Source organism: Emericellopsis cladophorae (assembly GCF_022114955.1).
Source record: "Emericellopsis cladophorae strain MUM 19.33 chromosome Unknown NODE_68_length_110240_cov_114_783829, whole genome shotgun sequence".
NCBI lineage: Eukaryota > Fungi > Ascomycota > Sordariomycetes > Hypocreales > Bionectriaceae > Emericellopsis > Emericellopsis cladophorae.
Genome location: NW_026250993.1, coordinates 16,997 through 44,844, shown reverse-complemented (window position 1 = coordinate 44,844; position 27,848 = coordinate 16,997). Strand labels below are relative to the sequence as shown.

The 27,848-nt window shown below is 55.3% G+C and overlaps 10 protein-coding genes across 10 annotated transcripts; 3 read left to right on the top strand and 7 right to left on the bottom strand.

The window, feature by feature from the left end:
• Positions 1-69: 69 nt before the first annotated feature.
• Positions 70-2,204, bottom strand: J7T54_005345 (uncharacterized protein; the record flags this gene model as incomplete). The annotated part of the gene is made up of 2 exons (XM_051509725.1): positions 70-2,043; positions 2,094-2,204. 2 exons carry the CDS (start codon positions 2,202-2,204, stop codon positions 70-72), a joined length of 2,085 nt encoding a protein of 694 aa, XP_051359295.1.
• A 1,461-nt stretch (positions 2,205-3,665) lies between these two features.
• J7T54_005344 (uncharacterized protein) lies at positions 3,666-4,103 on the top strand (the record flags this gene model as incomplete). The annotated part of the gene is made up of 1 exon (XM_051509723.1): positions 3,666-4,103. The coding sequence occupies one exon, from the start codon at positions 3,666-3,668 to the stop codon at positions 4,101-4,103; it is 438 nt and encodes a 145-aa protein (XP_051359294.1).
• An 853-nt stretch (positions 4,104-4,956) lies between these two features.
• Positions 4,957-6,627, top strand: J7T54_005343 (uncharacterized protein; the record flags this gene model as incomplete). The annotated part of the gene is made up of 1 exon (XM_051509722.1): positions 4,957-6,627. One exon carries the CDS (start codon positions 4,957-4,959, stop codon positions 6,625-6,627), a length of 1,671 nt encoding a protein of 556 aa, XP_051359293.1.
• Positions 6,628-6,686: 59 nt separating this feature from the next.
• On the bottom strand, positions 6,687-6,977 carry J7T54_005342 (uncharacterized protein; the record flags this gene model as incomplete). The annotated part of the gene is made up of 1 exon (XM_051509721.1): positions 6,687-6,977. The coding sequence occupies one exon, from the start codon at positions 6,975-6,977 to the stop codon at positions 6,687-6,689; it is 291 nt and encodes a 96-aa protein (XP_051359292.1).
• A 444-nt stretch (positions 6,978-7,421) lies between these two features.
• Positions 7,422-7,946, bottom strand: J7T54_005341 (uncharacterized protein; the record flags this gene model as incomplete). The annotated part of the gene is made up of 1 exon (XM_051509720.1): positions 7,422-7,946. One exon carries the CDS (start codon positions 7,944-7,946, stop codon positions 7,422-7,424), a length of 525 nt encoding a protein of 174 aa, XP_051359291.1.
• A 5,041-nt stretch (positions 7,947-12,987) lies between these two features.
• Positions 12,988-17,400, bottom strand: J7T54_005340 (Anucleate primary sterigmata protein B-like protein; the record flags this gene model as incomplete). The annotated part of the gene is made up of 1 exon (XM_051509719.1): positions 12,988-17,400. One exon carries the CDS (start codon positions 17,398-17,400, stop codon positions 12,988-12,990), a length of 4,413 nt encoding a protein of 1,470 aa, XP_051359290.1.
• A 621-nt stretch (positions 17,401-18,021) lies between these two features.
• J7T54_005339 (uncharacterized protein) lies at positions 18,022-18,316 on the bottom strand (the record flags this gene model as incomplete). Its single annotated transcript, XM_051509718.1, has 2 exons — positions 18,022-18,152; positions 18,211-18,316. The coding sequence occupies 2 exons, from the start codon at positions 18,314-18,316 to the stop codon at positions 18,022-18,024; spliced, it is 237 nt and encodes a 78-aa protein (XP_051359289.1).
• Positions 18,317-19,269: 953 nt separating this feature from the next.
• Positions 19,270-19,945, bottom strand: J7T54_005338 (uncharacterized protein; the record flags this gene model as incomplete). The annotated part of the gene is made up of 3 exons (XM_051509717.1): positions 19,270-19,367; positions 19,419-19,693; positions 19,746-19,945. 3 exons carry the CDS (start codon positions 19,943-19,945, stop codon positions 19,270-19,272), a joined length of 573 nt encoding a protein of 190 aa, XP_051359288.1.
• A 2,768-nt stretch (positions 19,946-22,713) lies between these two features.
• Positions 22,714-23,694, bottom strand: J7T54_005337 (Arginase-like protein; the record flags this gene model as incomplete). The annotated part of the gene is made up of 1 exon (XM_051509716.1): positions 22,714-23,694. The coding sequence occupies one exon, from the start codon at positions 23,692-23,694 to the stop codon at positions 22,714-22,716; it is 981 nt and encodes a 326-aa protein (XP_051359287.1).
• Positions 23,695-25,740: 2,046 nt separating this feature from the next.
• On the top strand, positions 25,741-27,846 carry J7T54_005336 (Beta-1; the record flags this gene model as incomplete). Its single annotated transcript, XM_051509715.1, has 1 exon — positions 25,741-27,846. The coding sequence occupies one exon, from the start codon at positions 25,741-25,743 to the stop codon at positions 27,844-27,846; it is 2,106 nt and encodes a 701-aa protein (XP_051359286.1).
• Between the last annotated feature and the right edge of the window lie 2 nt (positions 27,847-27,848).

The window sequence follows — 27,848 nt, the reverse complement described above, 5'->3', positions numbered from 1 at the left end:
CATTTCGCTGTGTTCGATGGGAGGGTGTCGTTTGTCTCTTAATAAAGATCACTTCCACATTGAACCAGCTCAGCCATTGAACACCCAGTCACCCCAGTTCAAGGGCATTCCAATGTCCAAGTTGGCTTCCAAGGCGTCCTCGACCGCCGTCAAGTTGAAGTTTGGATCGATGTGGCCAAAGACGTCCTGGCCACTGATGGCGTCCACGGCCGCAAAGTCGACCATATTGTCCAGACCAGCTGCGACGTTCATGAAAGCCATGTCACCCGTCCCGCCTTTGGTCTGCCGCCCTCGCTCATCTGTGTTGCCGTTCCGTGTCGGCTCGCTTGGGTCCAGAGGGAGAGGTGTCGCATCGCGATTGATATTGGTGGCCGCGCGCTCCATCTCCTTGAGCACGCGCTCGCCAAGTTCCGCGACGACCTTTGCGGACCAGAAATACGGACTGAAATTCCTCAGCATGGCGCAGTTTCTTCGGAATGCCGTCATGGCTCGCGCGCGGAACATGGGTAGCCGACTGTGCCGCATCTTGCGGTACTCGACACTCAGTGCTAAGCTCAGCGCATATGGCACGAAGGGGACGGGACTGAGGCAGTCCCTTGGCACAGCGCACGCGATGCGCTCAGCAGCCAGAGAGCGACGGGCGTTGGCCGAAGGTGGGGGAAGGGTTGAGGCAGCAGGCAGTGTTCCTGGACGGGCAAGTCGGCAGGACAGGATGATGACGGCATGGTAGAAGGTCTCAATCGTTGCGATCAGTGACGAGGGCACCTTGAGCGCGTCCGCCTCCACAATCATAGCCTCCAATACGGGCAGATCGATGTAGGCAATCTTCTCCAGCCCCGAATTCTCCTCGCTGGGGCCCGGTCGGTATAGATCAAAGACTTGTTCTAGCCATTGGCATACAAGCAGGAAAAGCCGGAAGCAGGGCGACCTTTTCTTGATACACTCCTCCAGGTTGGCGCCAATGTCCCGCTCGTTGAACAAAGCAGGGCGGCCATACATGGCTGCGTTGATCTTGTCCAGTGCCCACACCGCGCAAAAGAGATTCTCGAGGTCATTAGTGTTAGGCGCGTCGTACCGCAGCAGATGTAGTCCGAGCGTCTGAATATGCTGAACCGCTCGACCTCCAAGCTGAGCAGGCAGATCTGACTCTTCAGAGCACGTCGGCTGTGTGTACAGCGACAAGATGGCGTAGGCTCGGATGTGCAGGACGCGGTCGGCAATGATGCTCGTCTCGAGGATGGCGCGCATGGACGAGGATACTGCCTGGGAAAAGTCCTGCGGTGTCATGAGATCAGGGCCGTTGTTCATCAGGCGTAGGTACGGCGCCGCGTCTTGGTCCATACTGGTAGCCAAGGCGACAGCCTGCCGCAGTACGATGGTGATGGGGTCTGCAATATCCCCGTCTAACGATGCGAGCGGCAGTACCGGAAAAATGGGGTGGATCTTCTGGATGAAAATATTACGGAGCTTGCCAAAGTCTAGCTCCGAGGGTAGACATGTTAGGCAGTGCTCCTTCACGAAGGGCATGAGAAACCGGTCCATGACAGGAGGCGGTCGTGATGTGATGAACTGTGATGGCTGCCCATTGTTGTTGCCGGCCGTATTCGATGACAGCCAAATTCCAACGTCCCCCTTTTGCGAAGTTTCGTGAATCGAGGCCGAGCCAGTAGCCTCGCGAAACATGCCCTCGGGGTTCAGATCCCCCACAAACATGGAGGACGTCCTGAGCTTGCTCTCGCCAGCCGGAGACGCCGAAGGTGGGCGCACCTCAAGTCGGGGAGTTTCTGATGGTCTTGCGGAATTGTCTGCGCCGAATGTTGCTTGTCTGATGCCGTCTGTGTTGGGACGGTCTGCTTCGCCATAGCTTGCCGTCCTTCGAGAGGCGCCGCTCTCGCTAAAGGGGGCGCTAGAAGCTCTACCATTGAATGACTTGGTCGATCCCTGGCCTGGAGATGTCTGGGACTGGGCGGTGGGTTGACCATGGGCATTGACGCTGTCTCCCGGATGGTCCTCCAATGAGTCCTGGGCATGAACGCAGCGGCGCTTCAAATGGAGGTTAGTGAATGTATATGACGAGGGCCGCTGAGATATACCTTTTTGCGACGACAGATTGCACATGCTTGCTGAACCTGCTTCCTTTTGACGGGCAAGCCTCCCCGGGTGGTGTCGACCTCGACAAACTTGACCTTCCGTTCTGAGGCCATGATGGAACGCGATCGAGTGCAACTTCACACCGAAAAGAGGCTTCAGCGCGGCGGATTCGGGTCGGCAAAGACTTTGGGACAATGCATTGTCAACGATGATGACCTTTGAATGATTTATTTTGCCCTTGGCAAGGCCTGAGGACGCATGCTCGGGATGACTGGATCTCGCACCATTCGGACGCGTGAGTCACGTGGACAGCTGCAGTTTTGGTCACGTGAGCACCTTCACGGCAAACGTCCCCCATGATATACGTCAATCACAGCTAAGGCCTGACCCTACGTAAAGGTTGCTCCGCACATTGCACTTATCCTGCGCCCACACCCTCACTCAGCATCGTACAATGATCGATTCTGAGGCTTTTCCCTTTTTCATGCTTCTGGTAGTACAGTAGGTGGATGTGCCTCTACACGGTCCCCCAAACGGCCTGCACGCACCCGCCGTCGATCTCGATATTTGAAAATCACACGAGTTCTTTTCCGTCTGTGCTGTGTTTGACGCTGGCTTCACAAAGACCGGCTCCGCCGAGTTGGAACACCGGATCACACGCGTGGTCAATGAGGGCACATGTACATCTAGTCTAGGTCGGCGAGTCCACAAAGGCATTCCAGGTCCGACAAAAGCATGGCGCCAACACTGGTATTGACTGCTGGTCCTCCTCAAATATATATGAGAGCACAATACGCACCAAGGAGTTGAGCATGCATCTTGCCACGACTTGGTTCCAGAACCATCATGAGTAGGCTCTCACCTCGCACAGGGTCCACCCTTATCTCGCCTCACATTCTTCATTCTCTGACTTCTGCATCTGTCTGCTTGCTCGCCCTCCTGCCATTTCTCTTTCGACCCTCCCGCATGCCTGCGGTGGTGGCACTGCAGGATCTCTCGGTGACAGGTCAGATCCGTCTACCTTGAGAGAACAAGAGGGACTCATCGATGTCTTCTACTCCGTCTCCTCAGGAACGCCCTGGTCAACGCGAGCGGCCCTCCTCTGCTACCTCCTCCACGACCCTACTTGATCGCGAGCACAATAAGATGAGCTGGACTTCCCATGGGCCGCCATCACTGCCTATGCCGAGTCACCAACAGGACGACACCCAATCGAGACAGCAACGGCAGCAGAATGGCAACATGAACCACTCACCCGTCTGTTCGAATTACGAAAGCAAGAATGGCAATGAACCTGCACAAGGCCCCCCTCGTATTTCCCTCGAGATGGGCGGCAATGACGACGCGGAAGCCCAATCGGTAGCCGCTCGCCGCCATAGGAAGCGCGTGGTTCTGCCTATAGCTCTCAATATCATCTTGATCGCTGTAGGGGCCGTCTTGGGCGGTGTATTGGGCACAGCCATGTCGAAGGACTCATCTTCGATGACGGACAACTCCCATCACGTCAATGCGACCAGTCGCGCGACCACGGATCCACGGTCGCAGGGCGCCGACATGAACTTTCTAGTCACGCCATGACGGGGTTTTCAGCGGCCATCAACGAGGATCTGCATTTTGACTACTTTGACGAGGACGCACTTCTGGTGCACATGGTTCGGCGTGCCCATGAAGGAGACGCTGGCTGGGAGGTCAAACTCATGGGTACAGGTGAAGGACGGCAGCTTCCCCCAGAAAGTCCTGCCGATACAGTGCGACTAGCTGCGGCTGCGCTGGCGAGAGAATGGATGGAGCGCGAGTGCAAGGCTCTCAGGTACAAGGCAGCTGGAAGTGGCAACCCCTTACACGTCCCCACCAGCGAGCGAGAGAGCAATGCAAAGCATCTCCCTAGGCTGCGGATCTTTTGGGACGCAGACGGCGAACCATCCATGGCTGGTCTTGTAGGCAGGCTCACGTCGCAGCAGCTGCTGGAGGACTGCTTTGAAGTTGCTAGCAATGGGAAAGGCAAGTCTTGAACGTTCACGGAAAGTGGTGTTGCTAACCAACGACTGTGGCAGACCAAGAAACCGATGAGTACACCCTCTGACAGATCTCTCCTCTAAGCGCTTGGCGACGGCAACAGCCCGCCCCCTTGGCTTTGGGACACGACAGAATTCAAAGTTAGGGCATCCACAGCTTGCTCGCTATGGCGGATCACGCAGCACGCAAAGATGGTCTCTGCTTGATTTCACCGGATTTGGATGTTCAGGGGCGAGGCTTCTGCTGTGTGTCACTGACAATAGTTGCTCGAGGTCGAGTGCGAAATGGAAGATGCTGATGCTTGGACGTTCCACAATATGGTCGGCTCAGAATGGGAGTGAGTGAGTTGAGCTCACGGCCCGTCTCTTTGGAAGGTCACCAGCGCGGATGGCTGCGATCGAGATAGATGTCGACGGTGATGAGGTATAGGTATACCTCAATCATGGGGTCGGTCATGTTGATGTAGTACACAATACAGACGTACAAACGTTCGCGGAGTGACCGACAGGTCATTCTTGATTCACACTCGTGCATTGACGGTAGCATGAAACAACTGCAAATTTGTTTGGTAGTCGCTTTCTTAGCATCCTCGCTAATACCCTTTGGTGCTACCTCACTTCCTTGTAAAAAAGCTGTGTCTCAGCGCACGAGACCCAGCAGTCGTGACTAGGATTCGGAGCTGACCATCATCTCCAACATGAACGTCCATCAGGAAGTACGAGATGTATATGATGACGAAAGGGTTGCTCGATTACTCTACCATCTATTGCATCTCGACGTTCCTTGGCCAGATTATCATAAATAGCGAGAAGAACCATTCTGCAGAGCAAATACGCAGCCTCAGCGACCATGAACACCACAGATATTCCTCTTGAGGGCATAGCTCGCCCGTCCTTTACTGGGAGCAAGTCCGCACCTCCGCGTTACGCTCCCTCGCACGGCGGTCCATCGACGGGAGCCCACGGAGAGCAACCTCTGCACTACTACCAAGTCCCTTTGGCCATCCCTCCAGCAAAACCATGGTATAAGCGTACGCTCTTCAGGGTCCCCTTTGCCATCTTCCTGGCGCTGCTTACTCTGGGTTCCATAGCAGCCGTCATTGTCGTATCGTTGAGCAAGGGCCAGGGGCGAGACTCTAGCGAACCGGCAGATCCAAGTTCTCCTTCCGTGGCAACATCCACTATCTTGGTGACTGTGACAAAAAGCAAGCCGACAAGCGAAAGGTCAACCGTCGTAACTATGACCAGTACCCCTGAAGAGGGACCGACCATGATACCCGCAACCACGGAGCCCAGCATCACCGACGATCTCATTTCTTTCGTAACCAGAGAAGCCCAGGTCGACACGAAATTGATCACAAACTCAAAAGAGCCAGTAGTGACGACGAGGCTCGTAACCGTGACGGTCACAGACGAGGATAGGGAGGCAGAGGCGACGACGACAGAAAAACCGCCATCCCCTACGTTTGTTCTTTCCGACCGCTCCTCCATCCTCGTCGCGGACGTTTCCACTGGTTCCTCCCGTGATTATCGGCGCACCATGGTCTGGCAGTCTGACAACAACGCCACCCTCATCGCACGCGACTCGGTTGGTGGGCGGTCCTCGATCTATCCTATTCAAGGTCTCCCCGAGCGCGCTAAGCTCGGCACCCCGATCACGGGCGCCGTGGACGATGCCGGCGTAGCGCACGTTTTCTACCTTAACGACGAGGACAGGATTGTCCATCTCACGCAAGTGAGACCCAGACAATGGGTCAGCGTACAAAAGACAAAGGTCCAGGTCAGCGGTGGTATCTCAGCGAGCTTTCACCGCAGCTTGGGCGATGTCGGTCTGTTTGTGTTGGCGTACATTGACAATGAAAATTCGTTGGCAATGATCACGACCACAGAACCTTCTGGGTCTGGGGCGTGGAAGGCGTACAAGCCAAAATACTTTCAGCATATGAGCGGCCGACGATCCGTCAATGTCGACATTACAAGCGGCATCGCCAAGGTTGCCAGCGATAGTGATCCACCAGCCGAGGGCGACTATGCCGGTATCCTCGTCGCCGTCGAAGGAGAAGATGCAGTTGAGATTATCGAATGTTCCTCGGAGTCCGGCAGTATAAGGGAGTGTTTCGAGATTGGCGACACCTTCCACCACGCTTCGACATCAGTCAATAATCAAGAAGCACCAGTAAAGCTCACAGCTCACCCGGCCGAGATCGTCTGGACCAGCCTCGCCGGAGACGATCGTGCGCCGAATGAGATTTATGGGTTCTTCACCCTGGCGAAAGGGAAGTTGCAGCATCATCTGTACATTCCAGAGATGCCCTGGACCGACCCCAAGACCGAAGGCGTCGTTGTTCTAGGGAACGAGATGGTCACCAGCAAGCTGAGCGACAATGTCGATGCTATCGCCCTGGCGGGAGACGGCAGCTTGTTCTTTCGAGAAGGGGATGAGCTGGGGGAGATGGGAATGGACGGCGAGGCGGAGAGCTGGAAAGTGGAGGACATGCTGGACACGGAGGTCGTTGAATGATTGATCTTGTCTTTCATCGAGCGGCCATCAATTCTTTCGACGTAATGTAGCCGGGCGGTTTATTTCTTCTTCATCTTGGAAGGGGTGTCGTTGGGCAGGTTGGTCGGCTTGCCGCGCATCTGGTTCAGCAGCTCGTCCTTGAAGTGCGTCAAGAAGCCGCGGCTCTCTGGGTTCGATGTGGCCTCGCCCTGCGCGAGGGGCTCGTTTGGGTTCCGGCCATATCGCTTTTCGTCGACATACTTGTGTATTCTGCCGACACCGCGATGCCAGCCGGGGCGGCGGAGGATCTGGGTAACGATTTCGTTTTCGAAGGCGAGCACGATACGGAAGAGCATTGATCCCCACGCCATGATTGCGGTGGAGGGGGGCAGCGGGATAGGAGGTCGCGCAGGTGAACGTTACGTCTTTACGCTGTCGTGTCGTGCGTTGGTAGCTTTGGAGGGGATGAAGGGAAGCCGTTGGGGCGTTAGGTGGAGAGGTGAATGAAGCCCTGAAGTTCGGGGCCGAAATCCGAGTGCACTAACAATTTCAATGGCGTGCTCAGGTTGCTGCAGTCATGGCATCATCGGCATCGCGACACCCTGTATCCATGTCCATACATATATGGCAGGTATTTCTATCATTCGCTCACAGCATTTGTCCCTCATGTGTCGCACGCTCATCATTTGACATTTCAATCCTATTCCCCTTCTAGCAGCACAATATGAAGGTCACAAGGCATTCACATCAGTCCCACCATTGGTGAGCATGGTCATGACAGGAAACACGCGCTACATTACTGCGTTTTGCTATCCCTAGTTGATGAACTTGCTCAGGAACGCGGACTGGTAGTCAGGCTTGCCCACATCAACACCCTCCTTCCTCGCAATGTCGTACGCGGTGACGAGATGGAAGTAGACGTTGGGGATGGCGAAGCCATGCACGTACTGCCACGCCTTGATGTCGACCTCTGGCTTGTTGGGGCCCATGCCCAACTTCACCGTCTCGTTCTCGCGGCTGTTGATGGACTCCTTGGTGATGAGGTCGAACTGCGACTGGACCTTGGCGATGCGCGCCTTCATGGCGTCAATGGTGGTGAGCTCCTCCTTGGCGAATGTCTCGGGGGGGAACTTGTCAGAGATGCGGGCCAGGCACTTGTGGCCGAACTGGGTGAGGGTGTGCACCTGGAAAGAAAAGGGAAGCATGTCGGGGTGGATGCGTGCGTCGGCAATGGTGTCAGCGACGGGCGAGGCAGCGACCTTGTCGAGGATGGTGGTCAGGGAGTCGAGGGCATCCTTGATGACGCCGAAGGACGCGTCGTAGAGTGTGTAAGAGGCCATGTTGATGGTTGAGCTGTGGATGAGCTTGTGGTGGATTGGGTGTGGGAGAGGGTATTCTGTTGGAGCTCGAGATGTGTCCAGATTTCCTGAGAACGATGCGAACTGCGCCAGTCCTTATATATTTACGGCAACTAGGGACGATCTTGACGACGAGCAACCCCCTCAGCTATAGCCATGGGCTAAGGCACGGGGCCAGAGGCGAGCATAGCTGCATAGGCCGTCGAGATCAACATTCTGCTCCACTGTGGGGAAGATTCCGCCGTCAGCACCGAATGTCATCGAAAGCTTAAGGCTTCCAACTCCGCAGGCCTGCACGACGTCGTAGCGGCTCAAGCAGTCACTGTCTTAGCGTTGTTCTGTTTTCCCCGAGGCGGGTCAAAGTGAGCACGAGCTGACAAATCCAGCTATAAGCTGGTCCATGATTCATTTGTGCGGGGCGACTTTAGGCGGCCAGCAATCCACAGCGAGTTTTACTGCGGACAGCGCATAGACTAGAGACCTATTGGGCGAATGCGAAGAATTGAAGATTGTGGCCTCGCACGGAAAATGGACTCCCAGTCTCCTGCGCAGTAATTAGTAATGACTACTAGTTTCAGTCAGATCTATACAAACGCCACCCTGTCACCACTACTACAAGGTACGCAAGCCAACTCGGTACAAATCCCCTTCAAACTCCTCGAAGCAATCCAGCGACCAAGTCTCTCAGGCAATACCTCGACCGCGGGAAGGACTTCGGTCATTCTGGACATATATTTTTTCATGATCTCGCTGGGTCTACGTTTGAAATTCGGGAGGCCAGGAACAAGCGAACTCAAGATCAATGATACGCATAACGTTCTAATCGTCGTCGACTATGATGTTCCTCCTTTGGAAATCTGTCAGACTTCAGGCAAAGGACCCTGAAAGAATGTCTTTGTGTAGAATCTGCGGATAGATGGCTGGCGCTGCGGCGAGACTGGCCATCTCGAAGACTCGAACCGTCCGTTGATCTCACTTGCCACGGTATCGGACTGGTGCAGTAGTCGGTTGTTAAGGGTGTCCAGGTGTGTAAGGACGTAGTCGTCCGCTCGAGTATACGTCTCGTCACGCGGCATGTCAAGGGAAAGGTCCTCATCGCCTCGCATAATGATCTCTGTTCTAAGCGGACGGTCATCAATGTCGATGCAGCCGGAGTTATCGTGCGGAAATACACCAATACGAGAAAGCGGAACGGCTACGAACGAGAGATGTATTCGCACGAGGTCTCGCTAGAGGTTGCTTTGCAGGCGATCGTCCTCACGCTTCTCTTCCCAGGACTCCGAAAGTATTCTTCCTTCAGTATCAGGGATGGTCTCGATCACCAATAGCCTAATCCGGGGGAAGTCAAGGGAATTGGGTTATGCGGGGCATAGTGAGTTGAGCACGGATAGCCAAGCAGGGCCCGAATGTATTGCCGAAATCTATGGAGCAGCGTGACTACCATGGTAGGTGACTTCTGCGTTTCCGGGACGCGGAATTCCCCCGACACTGCAAGGCAGAGGAAACCGGACCATGACGAACCCGGGTTGCTCTGGGTTGGGAGCATCGACGCGAGCCGGCACGCAGACGTTGAAGGAGGCATGGCGCCAATATTCTGGCGGCGAGACATGACAACTCGCCAGGTGGCCATGGGGTGAAGGGAGGTGTGAGAAAGGGACAACTGCGGAGGAAACCCTATAGATTGAGTATTGACTGCAACCCCTGTCAGGGGGTATACATTAATAAGTATCTGAGGCATCAAGCTGGGACTTCTCCTCTCTAGTCTAGGTTCTCTTAAGTTTACGTATACGTACATTGTTTCTAAACAAAATATTTGAGACTCTTTTCATTATTTATAGTCCTAATTTAGTCTTAATGAAGATATGCCTTATTATTAAGTATATACTCAACATTCACCGACGAACCGATCACGCCGCATATGCATATGCGACAAGCCGCACACAGAATGACGAGTGCCACTACAATGTCTGACCACGAGGGATCATCGCTCCTTCTCGCTGTGCACACGCAGCTCCCTGCATCTTCCGACGCCGTGGCACTGGCGTGCTTATAAATGCTACTGACACGGCCTAATGTCTGTCCGCCTTGCTTGCAAAGCATAGAGCTTGAGGCTGCACCGGCAAAATGAATGCGTCTCTTGGCTCTCGCCGCCATGAGCGCTGTTCCACCGTGATTCTTGCCCCAGAAGTCGAGGTTCGAGCTTGAGTGGCAGAACACAGAGCTCAATCTCAAAGACTTGGTTTGCCTCCTCAACAAAGCTGCCGTTGCCGATTGGCACTTGAAAGCCAAGACTACACTCATGCAGTGCACTCTACGGGACTATCATGGCTCACATCGACGGTGCACGACTTCGTCCAGCCCTCGTGGCATAGCGCGTTTAGGGAGTACCGACCAGGATCATCAACGACAGAACGCCAGTCTCTCCAAATGATCGAGTGGAAACAAGTCGTTATGTGCCAAGCTGCAGCCATCCATCAGAAGGGAAGAAGCTCGCGATATGCTGGTATTGCAAAATCACACCTCGATATTGAGGCTCGCCAGAGCTAACGACCACAGGTCTGCCCACAGACGGCCAGCTCTGGCTGCCAACCACTCCTTGGCCGGCTTCGAACCTTCATGATGCCTGGTGACGCCTTCTCTATACAAGACCGCTGGGGTGCCAACATTGTCGCCAAATTTTGCCATGACCGCCCGCTCCGCCTCGAGCTCTGCTTCGTAGCATGGGAGCCTCCGTTCGATGATTTCGTACCAGTCCTCGGAAAAATAGTTGTAGTGCATCTTGGTATACTCCCAGTACTCCGGGTACCATCCTGCGTTGCCCTAGTCGATAATAGCGGTGAGCCGTCCGTTCCTCACCATGATGTTGCGGGGAGCTAGATCGGCATGTGTGAAGACGGTCTTGTACTGCTTCGTGCACTGTTTTCGTGCTTTCGTCGAGCACAGACCGGATCCAGTCCTCGGGAAGATGGGTGCGCAACAAGGAGTGGAATTCGCGGTGCGTGCAGGGGCCGAAGAATCGATTGCCTACGCGGCTGTCATGTGCCGGATTCTGGTACGCAGAGGCCATCAGGTCCTACGCGGCAGGCGGTAGTTGGCGAAAGGTCGTCATGTGCTCCGTGATCTCAGAGGCGATCGCCTCCCGTGCTTCTTGAGACAGATGGTGCCAGACGCGGTCCAGAGGATCGCCGCGGACAAAAGGCATCTCAATATAGATATCATTACCTTGTGTGTGAACAGCGTATAGCTTTGCGATCGGAATGTTAGTGTGGTTGGCGACATATTGCATCGCTTCGACCTCGGGCGGTTTACATGGCCCCTTGATGACGCGGTTCCAGCTCACTCTCTACGTAGGTGCGATAGTCGAGCGGCTTGAATAGCTTCAAGCCCAACCATGAGCGCCAGCGCAACGAGAAAAAGATGCCGATGCTCAAGCCCATGGTCGAGGGGGGCTGCAGTCTGCAGTGGCAGTCGGGGACCTTCAATCAGCTTCAGGCTGGCTGATTGATTCGGGCGGAAACACCGACTTGGACCAAAAGCTCACGTGGACTCACGTGAGCGGAGCGCAGGGACCGTCACAAGTGCTCGTCGAAACAAGACTTATATAACTCAATTCTTCGCTACGAACGACTGCGAACGGCTACTCTCGAAGATATTCATATAAACTCAGCCTTGGTTAGGAGAGACATCAATGACTCCTGCTCCATGCCCAGCTGCGCATGCTACGACGACTGAAGCCGTTCAGTTTATCGTACTGACCCTTGAACTTGAAAGTGGACCACGGCATCCGGGTTCTTCCCTCCGGTGCTCTCATTTACCATAGCGAGGTTGATGTCGCGTCTCCTGAGTCTTTCGTCGGCGTACGCCAACGCAAAATCCTTAAACTGCTGGAGGTCCAAGGCAACCACTCATCCTTTCGCCTGCATTGCCACGAGCGCGTTCAAGGCTCATGTGACGCAACTCTGTTGCGGATCTCTGTTCCTCGTAGGCAAAGGGATCACCTCGAAAAAGGCTTTCAGTTCGTCATACGAGATGTCGGGCGGCACGGTGCCTACGATGATTCGCCCTAGCAGATTGACACTGCGCTCCGGGTCGAAATTGTCCTTGGCCTGAAACCACCAATCCATCGTCTGGTTGGACAGTCTGGGTGACTGGGTCGTAAGTGCTCGCGTCCGTTGCCTCATATGCATGACAAGTCCTGCCCTTCTCATCCCGGGGAACTATCATCACGGCCCAGTGGTAGGCTTCGTAGCTAAACATCTTGCGATTTCGACCCCTCGAAAGGTGATCGCGGTGATACAGAGACAATGCGAACTGTCTCTCCGCGTCGGCGTTCATGTCTGGCGGGGAAATAGCCTGGACGGTCAGCCGCTTACACTGACAAGTGCTGCGAGTCTTCTCGCGTGGTTCTCATCATGATCGACTTTAGGGCAGCGAAGGACCGGGCTAGGGAACAGCAACTGTGTCGGTTGGGGGTTGAAGGTAATGGTGTGCAGCTTAGTGAAGACTGCGGAGGGGGACTTGGGGTATTGGAGGTTTAATGTTGTCGATACGACTTTCAGGGGTATTTAAAGCAGGTGCGTTGCCGCGCGCCTACCCTCTACACCAAAGGTGGGCGACGTGAACCAGCAAGCGCCAACAAATGCTGCCTGTGTGATACTCGCGCACCATCAGGTCTTCAGGTCAGCAACACTGTAGTAGACGAGCGTTGAGATCCCCTAAGATCGTGCTGGCCATCAGATACCTGCGCCCCGACCTTCAAAGTTCGCACTCTGCATCGAAAGCTAATAGAATGTCACACAAGGAAACGGGCACCGGAAATCTTCCAGAAATACAGCTCTCTAGTCTAGTGGAGGACGAGATGACTCGAGTCCCCCGTATCCGTCGCAACGCCTTAGCACCCCCAGGTCCTAGCAATACCCCCTAACACCCGACGCTGACAGATACAAGTCTTCTCCGTGGCTTCACTCTATGTCCGCCGTACGTTGCACGAACCCGAGACATCGACGCGGGGTCGACCAGCCTGCTACTCCTCGCCCCGCCGCACTCGTTCTCTCAGGTCGCGATTCTCATTCTCCAGCCCGCCGAGACGTGCGCGTGCCGCTTGGCGGTCCTGGTTTCGCGCCTCACGCTCCTGCTTCAGCTTGTGCTCCATCTCCCGTAGCCTAAACAGCCATCGGTTGTCGTTTTGCGGCTCATCAGAGACAGAGGGGTCCCGGCGCGCAATCTCGTTGCCGGTACTGGGGGCCGTGTGCGTCCGGGACAGGGTCCTGCTGCTTCCGTGACTAGGCCTGAGGGTGCGGTCCTTCTCCATCGGTCCACGTGGCACACTCGGTGACGGCGAGCCAGGATCGCCGGGGATCAGCGCCTCTGGGTTGAGACCAGTATAAGCCGACCTCGCTCTGGCGTCGTTGGCCGCCTTCAAGGTTGCGTTCTCCACCTTGAGCTGGCGGTACTTATCCTCCAGCCTCAACAGTCGCGAATGAAGTTCCGAGGACGATGTGCTGCTGCTCGCCGCCGTGTTCCGCACCATGGTCTCCAGCCGGTCCAGTTTCTTGCTGCGCACATCGAGGTTACTCTCGAGATTCTGGTACTCCCTCGTCAAGTCGCGCTCGACGGTCTTGATCTTCAGCTGGAAGGATCCGACAATGGTCTCAATCGTCTTAACAGCCGCAAGCAGATTCTTGGAGAAGCCAGGCAAGCGAGTGGCAATGACCTCGAGAGACGGCAGAACCTGGCGGTCGATGAGCGTGTTGCTGTTGGCCCACTCCCTGCCGCACAAGGCGCTCAGCTTCTGCCACAGAGTGAGCAGCAACTGGTTCCTCTCCGCCAGCTGTTCGCGGCTTTGCTGCTCGAGTTTCAGGAGACGCGCACGGTCCTGCCCGCGTGTCGATTCAAGCTCGCTGATGCGCGTGTCTTGGGTGGAGTTTGTACGCGCCAGCAGCTGGTGGTTGCGCTGGAACGTCTCGTGCTGCGCCTTGGTGTTGCGATGGCTGACGCGCTCCTTGTCTAGCAGCTCGGAGAGCTTGCGACTCTCCAGTGCGTGCGACTCGAGCAATGCGTCCCGCTGCTTGATGAGGCGATCCTTCTCCACCACCGAGGCCCTGGTGCTGTCGAGCTCGCGGATCGTATCCTCCAGCTCGCGCTGTATCTTGGTGATGGATTTCAAGAAGGAGGAGCGCGTGCCGTTGAGATCGCCCAACGCCTCGCCAAGGTTGTTCTCGAGCTCAATCAGCCTCTCCTTCCACTCGGTCGCCTCAATCTCCCGCGACGACAGGCTCTTGCGCAGTCGCCGCACTTCATCCTTAGCGGTCGAGGCCTCCTTGTTGAGCTGATTGACAATTTGCTGCACATCCTCCTTCTCCTTGTTGGCCACAATCTCGCGCTGCTCGCGCTCCTGGCTGAGCCGGTTGTCCAGTTCGCGGGCGCGGTCCTTTTCTTCGCGCAGGGAGTGCTCCAGACCGGCGAGGGACGCTTCCAGGTCCCCGATTCTGATCTTGTCCGTCTCTTGCTCTTCCCGCAAGAACCCAATCTCATCCTGCGACGATTCCTGCTGCACAGACAACCGTTGGTTCTTCTCGTTGGCCTCCATGAGCTTACGTTCAAATTCCTCCAGCTCCTTGTTGGATGAGTCCAGCTCGAGCTCGAGCTGCTCGATCCTGCGCAGCTTGTTCTCCTGTTCGTCTTCGAGTCCGATCAGCGCGTCGCTCATCTTTCGCATCTCCTCCTGCAGGGCGTCAAAATTCTCGGAACGATCAGTCAATTCGGTCTGCATGCGCTGCAGTTCCTCGGAGCGCTGGTCAGCTTCGAGCTCGAGGGCGTCGATCTCTTCCTGCGCCTCTACCCGAAGGGCCTCAAACTCCTCTTCCATTGCCGCCTGCTCGCGCAATGCTTCATCCCGTTCTGACTGTAAAGCAATGAGGTCGTTCATGGCGTTTTCGAGGTCTTCCTGTAACTGAACAGCGGCTTCTTCTGATTCGCGCTTGCCATTGACGGCTGCCTCAAAGTCTTCCATACAAGTCTCCAACTCACGCTGCAGCTCTTGGTTCTGCAGCTTGACCTCGCTCAGCTTGTCCCGGCTCTCAGCAAGCTTAGCTTCAAGTGCGTCGCGCTCCTGTTCCATGTCTTCCTCGACAGAAGTTCGTCGCGTCATGCCGCTGCCTCTAGATTGTGGTCTTTCATGGCCGCCCACGCGCGACGCCGATCTGTCGAGGAGGCTGTCAATGGTCGATGGTGCTTGGCGTCCGTGGCGCGCTGCCATCTTGAGGTCCTCAATCTCTTGGTACAGGCGCTCCTTTTCGCGGTTTCTCGAAGTCAGCATGGATGTCTGCGCGCCAACTTCTCGGCGCAGCTCGGCATTTTCATGGCGCAAATGTTCTGTCTCTTTCCGAAGTTCATCGACCAGTGTGCTCCCTGCACTGAAATTGGCATTGGAGCCTTCAAAGTCGCCCGAGAGACCAGACACGGGCCGGCTGCCTGATCCGCCCTGCTCGCGGTTTCGCTGCTTCTTGGTGATGTTGTAGATATTGGTGGTGTGATGCAGGCCTCCGTAACCTGAAATCTCCTGCTTAAGTCGGAAGACCTCGTCCCTGAGCTTGCGATTGTCATCGTCAGCCTGTTCACGACGGGCAGTCTCTTGCTCCAGAAGGTCCTTCCACACGTCGGCCTCTTCCTGCCGTCCGACGTTGTCGTCCGCGACCCGATCTCCCATGGTCTTGAACACATCAGTCATTCTGCGTTTTTCGTCCATGGCATTCGTGGTCTCGGTGCGCAGTCGCTCGATCTCGGTCGCGTACTCTTCCACCCGCTCTCGGAGGAAGTAGAGCTCTTCTTCCCGTTCCTGCGCATCTTCGTCATATAACTTGGCTGTCTGGTCTGTTGACGAAGCACCACTTTTGGCCGTACTGGGGCGCTCTTCATTGTCCTTCTCCTGCTTTTCCAGTTCTTTGATTCGCCGGCGAAGGATTCTGTTGTCCCTCTGGAGCACCGCAAGGCTTGTTTTGAGCTCCACATTCTCCGAGATCATCTCCTTGATCCCTTCCTCTGACAACTTGTCGAGGCGATCGCTCAGAAACATGACTTTGAGTTTTAGGTCAAAGTTCTCTTTAGACAGCCTCTCAATCGTGCTGCTCTGCTCCTTGAGGGTGAGACTCCGCCCGCCGGTCCTACCAGTGGTCGTGACCGAGGCCGCCATGTTGAGGTTTGCTGGTCGCCTTGGCGTCTCGAGACCGCTCTTGTACTTGTACTCTTTCGCTAACGACTCGGGGACATGCACATTCCTGACATGGCGAGCGATGACCGTGTCAGTTGGGGCGGTTTCAAAATTCTCTTGGGAGGGCTTGGGGGTCTGGGCCAGGTCTTCTTTCTGGCTTCGGTCGGGACTATTGACTTCGGGCAGAGTTTCGAGGTGACCAAGCGAAGGATCCGTGTAGTCCTCAAAGCCAGAGGCGACGCTTCCCATGCTGATTGTGCGCGAGAGAGCATTTCGCGAAGGTGTGGCCAGCGCGGGGATCGCGCCCCCGGATTGTAGAGCGTAGTCGGCGCTGTAGCCCATAGCCGTCACGTCGCTGCCTTCATGCGTCTCGCTCGCTGCGAAGGAGGATGTCGAGGAGCGCTGGCTCCCGTGTCGGCTTCGTAGGTACTTTGGTCGTTTCTGTGTGCGCAGGGCATTGCCCGGTGTGCTCCCTGCATCGACTCGTTCGTTTAGTGACTGCGCTCGCGAAAGCGAACCCTCTTGATCTCCCACGCTCGAAACCTGTGAGCTTTCTTGCGGCTCTTTGCTGCCGTCCTCGACAGTCTCGTCAGTCTGGTTGTCTTCTTTTGTCGAGATTGTCGGTTCGTCGCCATGCCGCGCAGTGCTCGCCGCGCGTGACATGGTTCTAGCCACAGCTGCAGCCGTCGGGGACGAGTCGAATGCCTCCAGGCTTGCTGTCGTATTCTCCGGTGCAGTAGCCGTCGAATCGCCCTCATGCGGCGGTGGCTGCCGCTGATGCATCTGCATGGCGGCCTTATTGGGCGAGTCGAAGATGTATGTGTCGTCCACCCCGCCATCAAAGGCATTCGCTCCCGTTGGGATTGGTGACAATCGCGGTAGAAAGCTGGACTCGATATCATTCAGGTGCTCGCGAACGGCTTCTTCTGTCAGCGACTCGTCTGGGCCTCTGCTAGGATCCATGGGCGCTGCCTCGAAGGACTCGAAGGAGCTGCTATCCATGCCGATTCCAGCGACTAAAGATTCCGGTTCTTCATCTGGGGCTGCATCGCGAAGTGTCTCAGGGTCCACTCTGTCATTGGGTGTCGTGTCTTGGTCCGAGGGACGCGTTGTGGTTTGCTCGCTCATTGTCGAGATCTCGGCGTGGCTAATGTTTTGTTGATCGGTAGCGTCGCGCTGCGGTGTCTGCGGTTGGTCGACCGCAGGAAGCTCAGGGTCTGTTGCCATGATGCATTTTGCGCGGCAGTCTCGCGATCAGGGGGCGGGCCTTGGGCGAAGAGACGAGCCAGGAGAGTTGATATCGGCGATGTTGTTGCTTTTTCTTCCCAACTGAAGCTGCCTTGCTAGTCGCTCCCATCCAGGTTTCAAGGGAGGGATAGTGCTCTAGCGGGCGGGTCCACCGCTGTCACCCATCGTCGTGACAGCAACGTTAAGGCACCTACCCTGTACAGATGCTGTGTCCAAGGGTGATCGCGTTTCTCTGCGACGTGACATAATATCATGACTTTTGAAACGATGAGTCGCGCTTCACTGTAGCATTAATGTAAAGGTTTCAACTGTTACTCGTGAGTTCAGTTGAGAGATGATATTGTGGCAGGAGTAGGACTCCATGGTGGATGAACTGACACGGCCAAAGCAAATATCTGAGGTGCCAGATGGGAATCACATATAACAGCTATGTGGGCTATGGACCACCAATCTAGAGAAGTTTCCATTTATACTTTTGAGCATCATAAAGAGGGCCCACTGCGCAGGCTTATGAAAACACCACACATCACACGATTAATTGGGATCAATTGACTTCTTCAGGCTTTGACAGCATCTTCATTAACTCGTCCTTTCAGCGTCCTAGTTGGAGTACTTGTCAGGAACCTGGGAACCAGAGTACTTCTCGTACCCCTCACGGGCGCCGTCAGTGATCTTCTCCTGGTTGTCCTTGCTGATGCCCCAGCCGGCCTTGTCATTGACAGCAGAAAAGGCTGATATATGTAAGTGAGAAATTCAGTTGATAGTGGAGGAGTCTTCTGGTTTACACACCCTTGTCACCATAGTCGTCCTTCTGCTGGCTCTTGTTCTCGGACTTGTTGTCCTTGTTCTCACTGCTGCCGCCCATGCTGCTGGCTGCCTTCTTGACGAAATCCATTGCGACTAATGTTGTTTGTGTGTGATGTGTTAGGTGTTTGATGAATTGTATGGAAGAACGATGAGATACTCGGGTAGGGAGAGACTTTATATACCCAAGCAGCTCTAGTCCTCATGCCATCACGAATGGACCGTCTTATCACCAACAAGTGGTACGTACGTATACGTACAGCTGCACACAGCAGGACCCCTCCTTTCCGTCCCAGATGACCCCACTCGGGATCTCGGCGGGACTCTAGCTACCAGCGCAAGGCGTCATAACGCGACCTTAGCGTCAATGAGCTCCAGTTCCAGAGCTCTCTTGCTTGGATGCCTCCAGATCTTACATCACTGATCGACAGCCGCTCCATTCCGATCTGTCATGGTGAGTGATCTCACTCGGAGCTCCAGCCGAAGTATATGGTCTTACAACATTCCGCCCCAGACTTGCGTGTCCGATTGCAAATCAACGCTGTGCAAAGACGGCTCGAAATGAGCTCGACGACGGAGCGGGAAGGGCGGTACGGGATGGTGAGGGGATCAATTTGGTGTGCTGCGGCGGTGGCAGTGAGGGGCAAGCAGGACGTGGCTAGACCTGGGCCTGGTCGCTCACTCGAGCTGAAAGTTGCCGCTACTCGCCAGGAACTGCATACTGCGCATGGTCTAGCTCGTCGGCGGGCAAGTAGAACGGTCGCGTCTCCGTATATGTTGGCAGATGGCAAACAATGCACGAGTAATAAGTGGTGTGTAGATTGTGCGGCCTGTGTGCCCGAAAGTGTACTCCATGCAAAAGCAAAATGCGCCTCCCAATGCTGCCGGTGCTGTCAAATCCATCCGTATGCTAATCCGTACCTCGTTAAGAATTCTTTCCGTCGTCTATCATTCACGTCGCGCTCGGAACACCACCCGTCGTAGCTAGGATAACAGTGCAGACAGACAAGGTCTGCCGCCACGATTGAAGCAGCCGCGGTGCTGCTATGAGTTGACAAAGACTTGGTAAGCCATGATCATGATCCAAAGAAGGAATATTGTCCCAATGAGGGCCATGGCAAACACCATCCGCCACGACTCGCCTATCATCGTCAGCCGAGTCCTCCACGAATTGGCATAGGTTGTTTACTTACAGATGTTCTTCTGTTGCAAATACGCCAGGACCTTGAGCGTCTGCCCTTTTGGATTCTGGCTGAATACTTGAATGTCACAGTTACTCGACACTGACCCCTCGGGCCCGAACAGCTGAATCGACACAATGACCAGACCCGTGACCCATAGTACAAACAGTATGAAGGCGCCAATCATTACTATGGCGGGCAGTAGTCGTCGATTAAATATGAGCCAGAAGAGGCCGAGGATGAACAGGATCGTGAGGCCGCAGACGGTGATGAAGTATGGGAAGTACCTGCCAGCTGTCAGCTCATTGTCGTCCTCTGCGGTCAACGGGGCCGTCTTACCATGGTACCGGTAATTGCAGTTGGTTCTGCGTTTGGATGAAAATTGCAAAGACCCCGAGGATGCTTGTTGATGCGAGGAGCATCACAAAGATCCAGAAGTTGAGCTGTATCGGCGGCCAATTGTAGGTTCGGACTCGACTTGTCACCGCGCGGCTGCGCGTGTACATTGAGCCACTCACAACCGAAGAGGCGGCCACCATGCTGGCGTTTCGTCTGCGACGCTTGCGTCTGAGTGTTCGGAATGGGGTGTTTCGTCAGGAAGTCGCTTGGATAAGTCGCGATAGGATTCGCGTCGTGTACTCGCGGACTCGATAGTGTTGTTGTCCGTTGTTGGATTGAAGGAGGCGGAGTGTGGACGTGCACCTACCACACCAATGTTCCCAGAGGCAGGCTCTTATTGTTGCTCGAGCTTCGGACGCCGACTGGGCGAGGCAGGGAAAACACTGTCGTTTCGCGATGCCCAACGCGATGGGCAAGGGGCTCTCAGTGGCTGCCACGTCGGACCTGCAGCTGTCCGTCCCACAATCCGTGCGATGCGCCGCAGTTGTATGGTCGAGTTCGCCAAGTCGAGTGGGTGTCGCATATGACAGGAAATGGTTCGTAGGATGACTCAAGCTGGTTCGTGACGTTGATTTTGTACTGTGGAGGCAAGGCGACGTGTTGGCGCGTAGCGATTTCGGTTGCACGATGCGGTGATGCCCAGAGGGATTGTTGTCTCTGTCGGTCGGCTCGATGTGTCACGGATAGCTAGTAGAGTATGGCGGTGAGATGGTATTGCGTCAGGCGCAGGGACTCCTGGTATATACGGCAGTGAATATGGACAACAGAAAATTGCATCAAAGCAAGACGAGAAGGTGAAGCATTCGAAGACGGTTGGGATGCCTCCCGCATTCGCCGCTCCACCGAGTTGGCTGCTAATGAAAGTGCTAATGCTATGCCATCAGGCTGGTGATGGGTCGTCCGCATTTAGGGTGGCTGGTGAAATATGGAGCATAGCGGGGGCTTGACGCGGGCAAGAAGGTGGCTGGAGCTCCACCGCTGGAGCTGCATGGGTTCTCCAAGAACCACATCCCGAGCAGCCTCACCTCGCCAGCGCATAATCGAAAGTGCTGTTGCAGTGTTGACCGACTTTTTGAGACGGGCCATTTGTCAGTTCCGTCACGCAAACGGGGTTTAAATAACATCAGCATGCCTTAAATAAATCCTGTCCCCTACGATATGTCAATGCGCCCTCTATGCTCCCGCTTGTCGTTGCTGCCAGCCTCCGCGCAACCGTGGCAGCCACGTATCTGGTTCATGCTCTCGCAAATGGCGAACCTATTCACTTACAATCCAGCAAGATACTGGTGGTTGTGAGTGGTCATGTCGTTTGTTGTCACACCTAAATCAGCCCAGGGAGAACCTTTGCATTATCGAGGATGAGTGCGTATCCCCACGGAACACGCTGGGCGTCTGCGGCGTCTGCACATCTCTGTGTTTTCAAGACGTAAACTCCTCTGAACCGGCCACCAACATGGCGAAGCACTGGACCTTGTCTTTTCACTCGATCGCAATCCTGAATCGCAGCAAGTCATTCTGCTGTATGCGCTCAAAATGCTGTTCCAGATCCAGCACATCTCACTTGCACAGGAGCCATCTACTGTTCAACGCTTTCTTTTGCGCCGCCGAATTCGGAATCTTTGTGAGCCACACGCAGAAGGACCCCACCAGATCAGGACTATCGTTCAAATCTGATCAGCGTGAGATACAATCGCATGTAGCTAATGGCTGATCACTTACGTTGCTGTAACTCCATCGATGCGGCTCTGGAGAAACCGCTTTGCAGACCGCCGGGATGTACGCTGGCGCAGAAGAATCCCCGACACGAGTACTGCGCATGCAGTATCTCCACCATCCTGACCTGAGCAACGTTGCTGGCGGAGTAGTGCGAAGTCGTGCCGAACCCGGTGATCATAGGCGCCGCCATGGTGCTGATGACAATGAAGCTCCCCTTGAATTCCAGGAGCAAGGGCACCAGATGATGGGCAGAAAACCAAGTGCCCAGACAGTGGATGCTGAATGCTTTCTCAACGTCCCTGGCATCTTACCCGAGGAATGTCGCCTTAGACAAAGGACCTCTATAGCCAGCATTGACAACAGCGACGTCCAGACGACCTTCGATTTTCTCTCTGACTGTGGCTGCGAGTGCAGCAACGTCGTCGTTGGAGGTTACGTCGCAGTACACAGTCACGACTTTTATCGAGGACCTCAATGTCTTGGCTTCTTTCGCCGTTGCTTCGAGCCCAGATTGAGTACGACCCGCGAGGATGAGACCAGCTGCGCCTGCCTGGGCAAAAGAGCGTGCCAGACCGGACCCTGCGGCACTACTGCCATCTATGATGCAAACGACATGATCATCCGGGAGCCTGAACTTCTCGGGGTCAATGGCTGGGTATGACTTGGTATGATTAGTTGCCACGGAGTAAAGGAGCCCGGCTGCATTGGTCAAAGTTGAAGTGGGCATGATCGTGGGTCTCTGCGTGTGGGTGGATAGAGTGTTCCTCTCGACTACAGCATGTAATTCCAGATGTCTTACATATATAGGGGCTGCATCACCATTCAACCGTACTTTCTTTGTTCGTACTCGTACATGTACAGACTCATAAAATTATGTCCGTATCAATGTCCGGCTGACAGGTAGCCATGCACACCTGCAGGCTACGAGAAAAAGTGGCACAACCACAACAAGAAACACGCTCGTCATAAGTGTGAAATTCGGATCTATCAGTAGAAAGATGCATGAGAAACTACATTGCTGAAAAGACCGAGAAATGTACCACGATGTTGCCTTTAATCACTCCCAGACTGGAAGTCGCGGATGATCTACAGGGCGGTTGAGAACGTAGTTCTGAAAAAAGTCACATTTATCGAGGCTAACCTGATTTGTATTTGTGTCCCAAGGTACTTCCACCCCAAGCTATTAGCCAGTCTACAACAACGACTCGCCCAGCGCGCACCGCACCAAGGAGCAGCCGGCCCTGATGGTCTCTTGCACACCAACCAGCTGGTCCTGCGCCAGCTGGGGGTTCACCTCGACCAGATCCATCGCCACCAGGTTGCCGGTCTGATGCACGCTCTCGCAGATAAAGTCGCCCTCGCGAAGCGTCAAGCCGCCGCGCACGGGCGTGCCCGTGCTGGGCGCCCACTGAGGATCGAGCGCGTCGACATCAAAGGACAGGTGAATGGGTGTGTCGGAGCCAATGTGGGCCAGCGCCATCTCGACGACGCGCCCGATGCCATATCTATCAATGTCGAACATGCTGAACGCTTTGATGCCGTGCTCTCTGAGGATCACCTTCTCGGCCTGGTCGACGTCCCTCAGGCCAATGTAGACTAGTTTCCTCTTGTTCAGGCGCATGTCGTCCTTGATCCAGCCAAAGTACTCCTCCTTTTCCTCGGTGGCAAGGCCTGTGAGGAAAGCAACAGGCATGCCGTGAATGTTGCCACTGTCACTGTCCTCCGGTCTGTTGATGTCTGCATGCGCATCGACCCAGATCACGGCCGTCTCGCGCCCCAGCCTCTCCCGCGTCGCCTTTGCGACACCTGCCACAGTGCCGATTGCGATGCTGTGGTCGCCTCCTAGAGTGAGGGTCATGCGCCCCTCGCGGGACTGTTCGTAGGTCTGTTCTGCGATGCGGCGCGTGACGGCGGATACGGCGAGGGGATTCTTCATCCCTCGGTAGGGCTCGTCGGATTGTGGAAGAAGCTCGGCGTACGAATGGACCTTGTCATCGCCATGGAGCTTGTAACCGAGCGAGTCGGAGAGCTGGGTGAGGAGGCCAGATTCGATTAGGACTTGAGGGCCCTCGTCGACGCCAGATTTCCCTTGCCCCCCCGAGAAGCCAACGGCTACGACACCGAGGTCTTCTTGGGATTTAAGGAAGCGGTTGTGGATGGGCGAGGTTGTCATCGTGTCGCGAATTGTGTGTGGAAAGCGAGATCCAAGGTCATAGCAGAGGTGAGTTGTGCGGGAGGAATGGAAGGCGACGTCTGTAGAGTTAAATAGTCGTCGCGTCTGGGCTAGGTCAGCTGCCGTCGTGAAGTCCTTGGAAGAGCCAGACGCGGGCCAGCTATCACCTGGCGGGGCATGGACGACATGACAAGCAATCTATGACTGTCCACGTCGCATACACCTTCACTTAGGGGCAAGATGGTCCGTGATTTGGAAGGGCGCCTGGACTCTCGAACTGGATCCATCGGTGCACCTTCACTTAGGGGTATAGCGGGTGCGGGTTACCTTCACTTAGGGGTCTAGTACGTCTGGTCGCAAATGCCTCACCAGCAGGGTGTCGAGGCAGACGAGATGCAATGTAGGTGGCATGCATATTACAGTTAGCCTTGTGCGATTCAGGATCGCTATATTCTTTGCATTCTTCGAGTTCAATTCGCTGTCACCAGATCCTGATGACGTTTTATCACAGCCGGTGCCAGCCGCCATTCGCGACCCCTCCTCTGGGCGCAACGTCAAAGTGTACAGAGTGGATGGGCGCTGCCACGACGCGCCGTAGGGCGCGTATGACAAGCGGCTTGAGGGTGCCGTGACAGGACACTCGAGTCAACATGAAGAGTGTCCTTCATTTGATGTGTCAAATCAGGCTTCTTGTTGGTGATGGCTATAACAAGTGTAGCACGCGATCAAGGAGGCCCGCTGTTGGCGCACTCACGACGAATTCACATGCTTGGACACCGCGTCGCGGGGCAGAGTCTGATAATGAAGCTTATCTTATCCGAGCCATCTCCTTATCGTCCACGTTTCGGGTCTGCGGCCGTATCGTGCCTCAAGATCATGCTCTCAACTGGTATCCATGGAGTCAACGACTATGCTATCGGTGTCGGTAGATAGCGGCGCTTGCTAGCAAGTTGGATACTTTGGCTTGTCCATCCTCCGTCAGCATCCTCTGTGTCAACGAACAACAATTCTCTGCGCGCTGCATCAGGCTGCTGTCGAATAACTTGCAATCGTCCTGCTTCACGCATGCCTTCGGCAGAAGCGGCTGACGACCTATGTATAGCCCCAGCCGTGCTCGTGTTTGGTGCCAAGGAGGTAATGGTGTCGACACATCTTTGCTGGAGTCGCTCGACGCGAAACATTTGCAGTTATTCAATTAAGTACCAGCGTCAACTCACGGAGGTGCCTATTAAATACGTGAAACATTCGGCCGAAACCGTCCACAACAGACTCATGAATATGACACATGCTAAAGCCAAAAGCCCATCACCGATTCCTTTTTTCGGCTCACAATTGAGACCGTGTTCTGTCAGCGTCTGAGACCCAATACGAAAGCAGCTGTGAGACTCGTGTCATTATCGATCAGCCATGCTGCAAGTTTGGATAAACCCCCTGACAATCCCTCAAATACGGATTGGCGGCGTGCATCATCGCGTGAAGCCTTGTGGATCTCACATGCTCTAAACGTGCCAGAGTAGCCAGTAAGGTGCGCGTACGAATCCCCTACGCACCTCCAGGCCGCCATGGTGCTTGGAGAGTTGGGGGTTAACTAAGGGCCCTTTCGCTGCATGAGCTCACGTATGAATCGCATTCCTCCGACTTCTGAAAAGGTGGCATAATTTTGGAGCCAAGAAAACAAGGGAGCGACGTAACTGTCCACACTGTCTGCGTTCCTTCACAACCTCGTCGTGTTCGGTCTGCATTTCCTTCTCTCGATTTCTGCTTGCGGGACTATGTCGCCTGCGCTGTATTGATATCTCCATCCCTCGCTCCGCTGCCTCATCAACGAGCGTAGCACAGCATCCGCCGCCACACGTCCATCACACGTTGTACAACGCGAGGTGACACGGCTTTTCATTCGACGCCGGCCAGGCTTCTTGAGCGACTCCGGAGTGACAGCAGGACAGTCTGCTCAATCCGTGTCCATCGACCACGCGATATTTGCACCTGCATCTCCTATAAGCACAGGCAAAGACCCTTGTGGTTGGCCGGCGACCGCTATCAACTATGCCCAAGATTCTATCACCGTCGTTTCTTCCGCGCCGACCGTCGGGTATCATTCGTTATACCCTCGTCGGCGCGATGCTGCTAATGTTGTACTACTTCTACGCCAACTCTCCCGAACCCCAGCCGGAGATTCTACCGCCCGCAAACGCTGTCCAACGACCTGCGCCCAAGCCCGAGCCGAGACCTCTCGCACCCGAGGCCCCTATCACGGAGCCCAAGCTCCAGCCGAAGCCAAAGACCAAGCCGAAGATCGAAGCGAACCCCGAGGAGCAGCCCGCGGCGAAGCCTGTCCCGACGCAAAAGGCCACGGACGACAAGAGCCCCGATGCCTCTGCTGGAGCCAGCGACGACGACGAGGAAACCAAGGCGACCCTCGAAGGCGGCGCGCCAATGTCTGGTGGGCCTGAAGGCGTACACCCTATAGATCGCCTCATCTACGATGCGGAACACACGTTTGCAGAGCTCCTGTCCAAGGAGACGAGGACATTGTCGGAAGCAGCACAAGCGTATCGCGAACGACGTGGGCGCCACCCGCCTCCTGGCTTTGACCGCTGGTTCGAGTTTGCGCAAGCCAACGACGCCCTCATCATTGAGGACTTCTTCGACCAGGTTCACCAAGATATCGAACCCCTGTGGGGTCTTGATCCCGCTGTCATTCGCAAGGAGTCTTGGGACTGGGAAATGACAATCAACATTCGAGATGGTGTCGCAACTGCAGGAAGCGATTGGTTCTGGACGCAAATCTGGCTGAACATGACCTCCACCATTGCCCATCTTCTACCCGACATGGACCTCCCCTTAAACGCCATGGATGAGCCTCGTCTGGTGGTGCCCTGGGAGGACATGGCACAATACATGAAAAAGGCATCCAAGACCGTCCGCTTGCCCAAGGCCAAGCACATGCGCAGTGATTCGCAGAAGCTCCCGCCCCCAGGTTATGGCGATCTCATGACCAAAACCCGCCCGAGGGCTTGGGAAGGCACCAGACCGTTCTGGAAAATAGCACGACGTGGATGCCCACCGGCCAGCTCTGCGCGGCAGATGCCACTTCAGGACTCATTCGAGGAGCCCCCTGACATCAACATGAGCTTGGCCGATCCTCACATGTTCGATGGCTATGTGTACAATTTCACATTGTCTACGGACATTTGTCATCAAGGCGATCTCCAGGGGCTGGAGGGAATCTTCATTGATCCGCTCTCAGTGTCCTCAACCAAGGTTCTGACTCCATTTTTTGGCGGATCCAAACTTGGCGTAAACAACGAGATCCTCTTGCCCGCGCCCATGTACTGGGCCGCAGAGGAACGATTCACCGGCGGTGAGGATCACGGCCCTTCATGGGACGAGAAGAGCACCAAGGCCATCTGGCGCGGCGTGGCGACTGGAGGCAAGAATCGCGAGAGCAACTGGCGTGGATTCCAACGGCATCGCTTCGTCGCCATGACGAATGCAACGACCGTCACAGATGTCGAGCACCAGTTCCGCCGAGCTGAAAACTGGGCGCTTCCAGAGGATCAATATGACCTTCCTGCGAAGGAGGCTGGTGTGCTGGGTGACTGGGTGGGCGAGTGGTCCGACACTGCGTTCACAGATCTCAGCTGTGAGCCCAGAGAAGAGAACGGCGCGTGTTCGCATACGGACCCATTCTTCAGCCGACTGCCCGGCATGAGCATGTCTGAGGAGTTTGACAGCAAGTACTTGCCGGATATCGATGGCAACAGCTTCTCCGGACGCTATCTCGGGTTCCTTCGGTCGACCTCGCTTCCCATCAAGGCGACTGTCTGGCGCGAGTGGCACGATAGCCGTTTGGTGGCCTGGAAGCACTTCGTCCCCATGGACAACCGCTTTGGCGACTTTTACGGCATCATGAACTACTTTCTCGGTTTCCAGGGTCGCGGTGGTCATGACGCCGCGGCGGAGAAAATTGCCAGTGCGGGCAAGGAGTGGGCGGAACGCGTGCTGCGCAAGGAGGACATGCAGGTCTACACGCTGCGCGTGTTGCTGGAGTATGCCCGACTACTGGACGATCGTCGGCAATACATGGGCTGGGTGGAAGATGTCCTTGCAGATCCCACGCTGGAGAAGACATGGTCTTGGTGGTGGTAGTT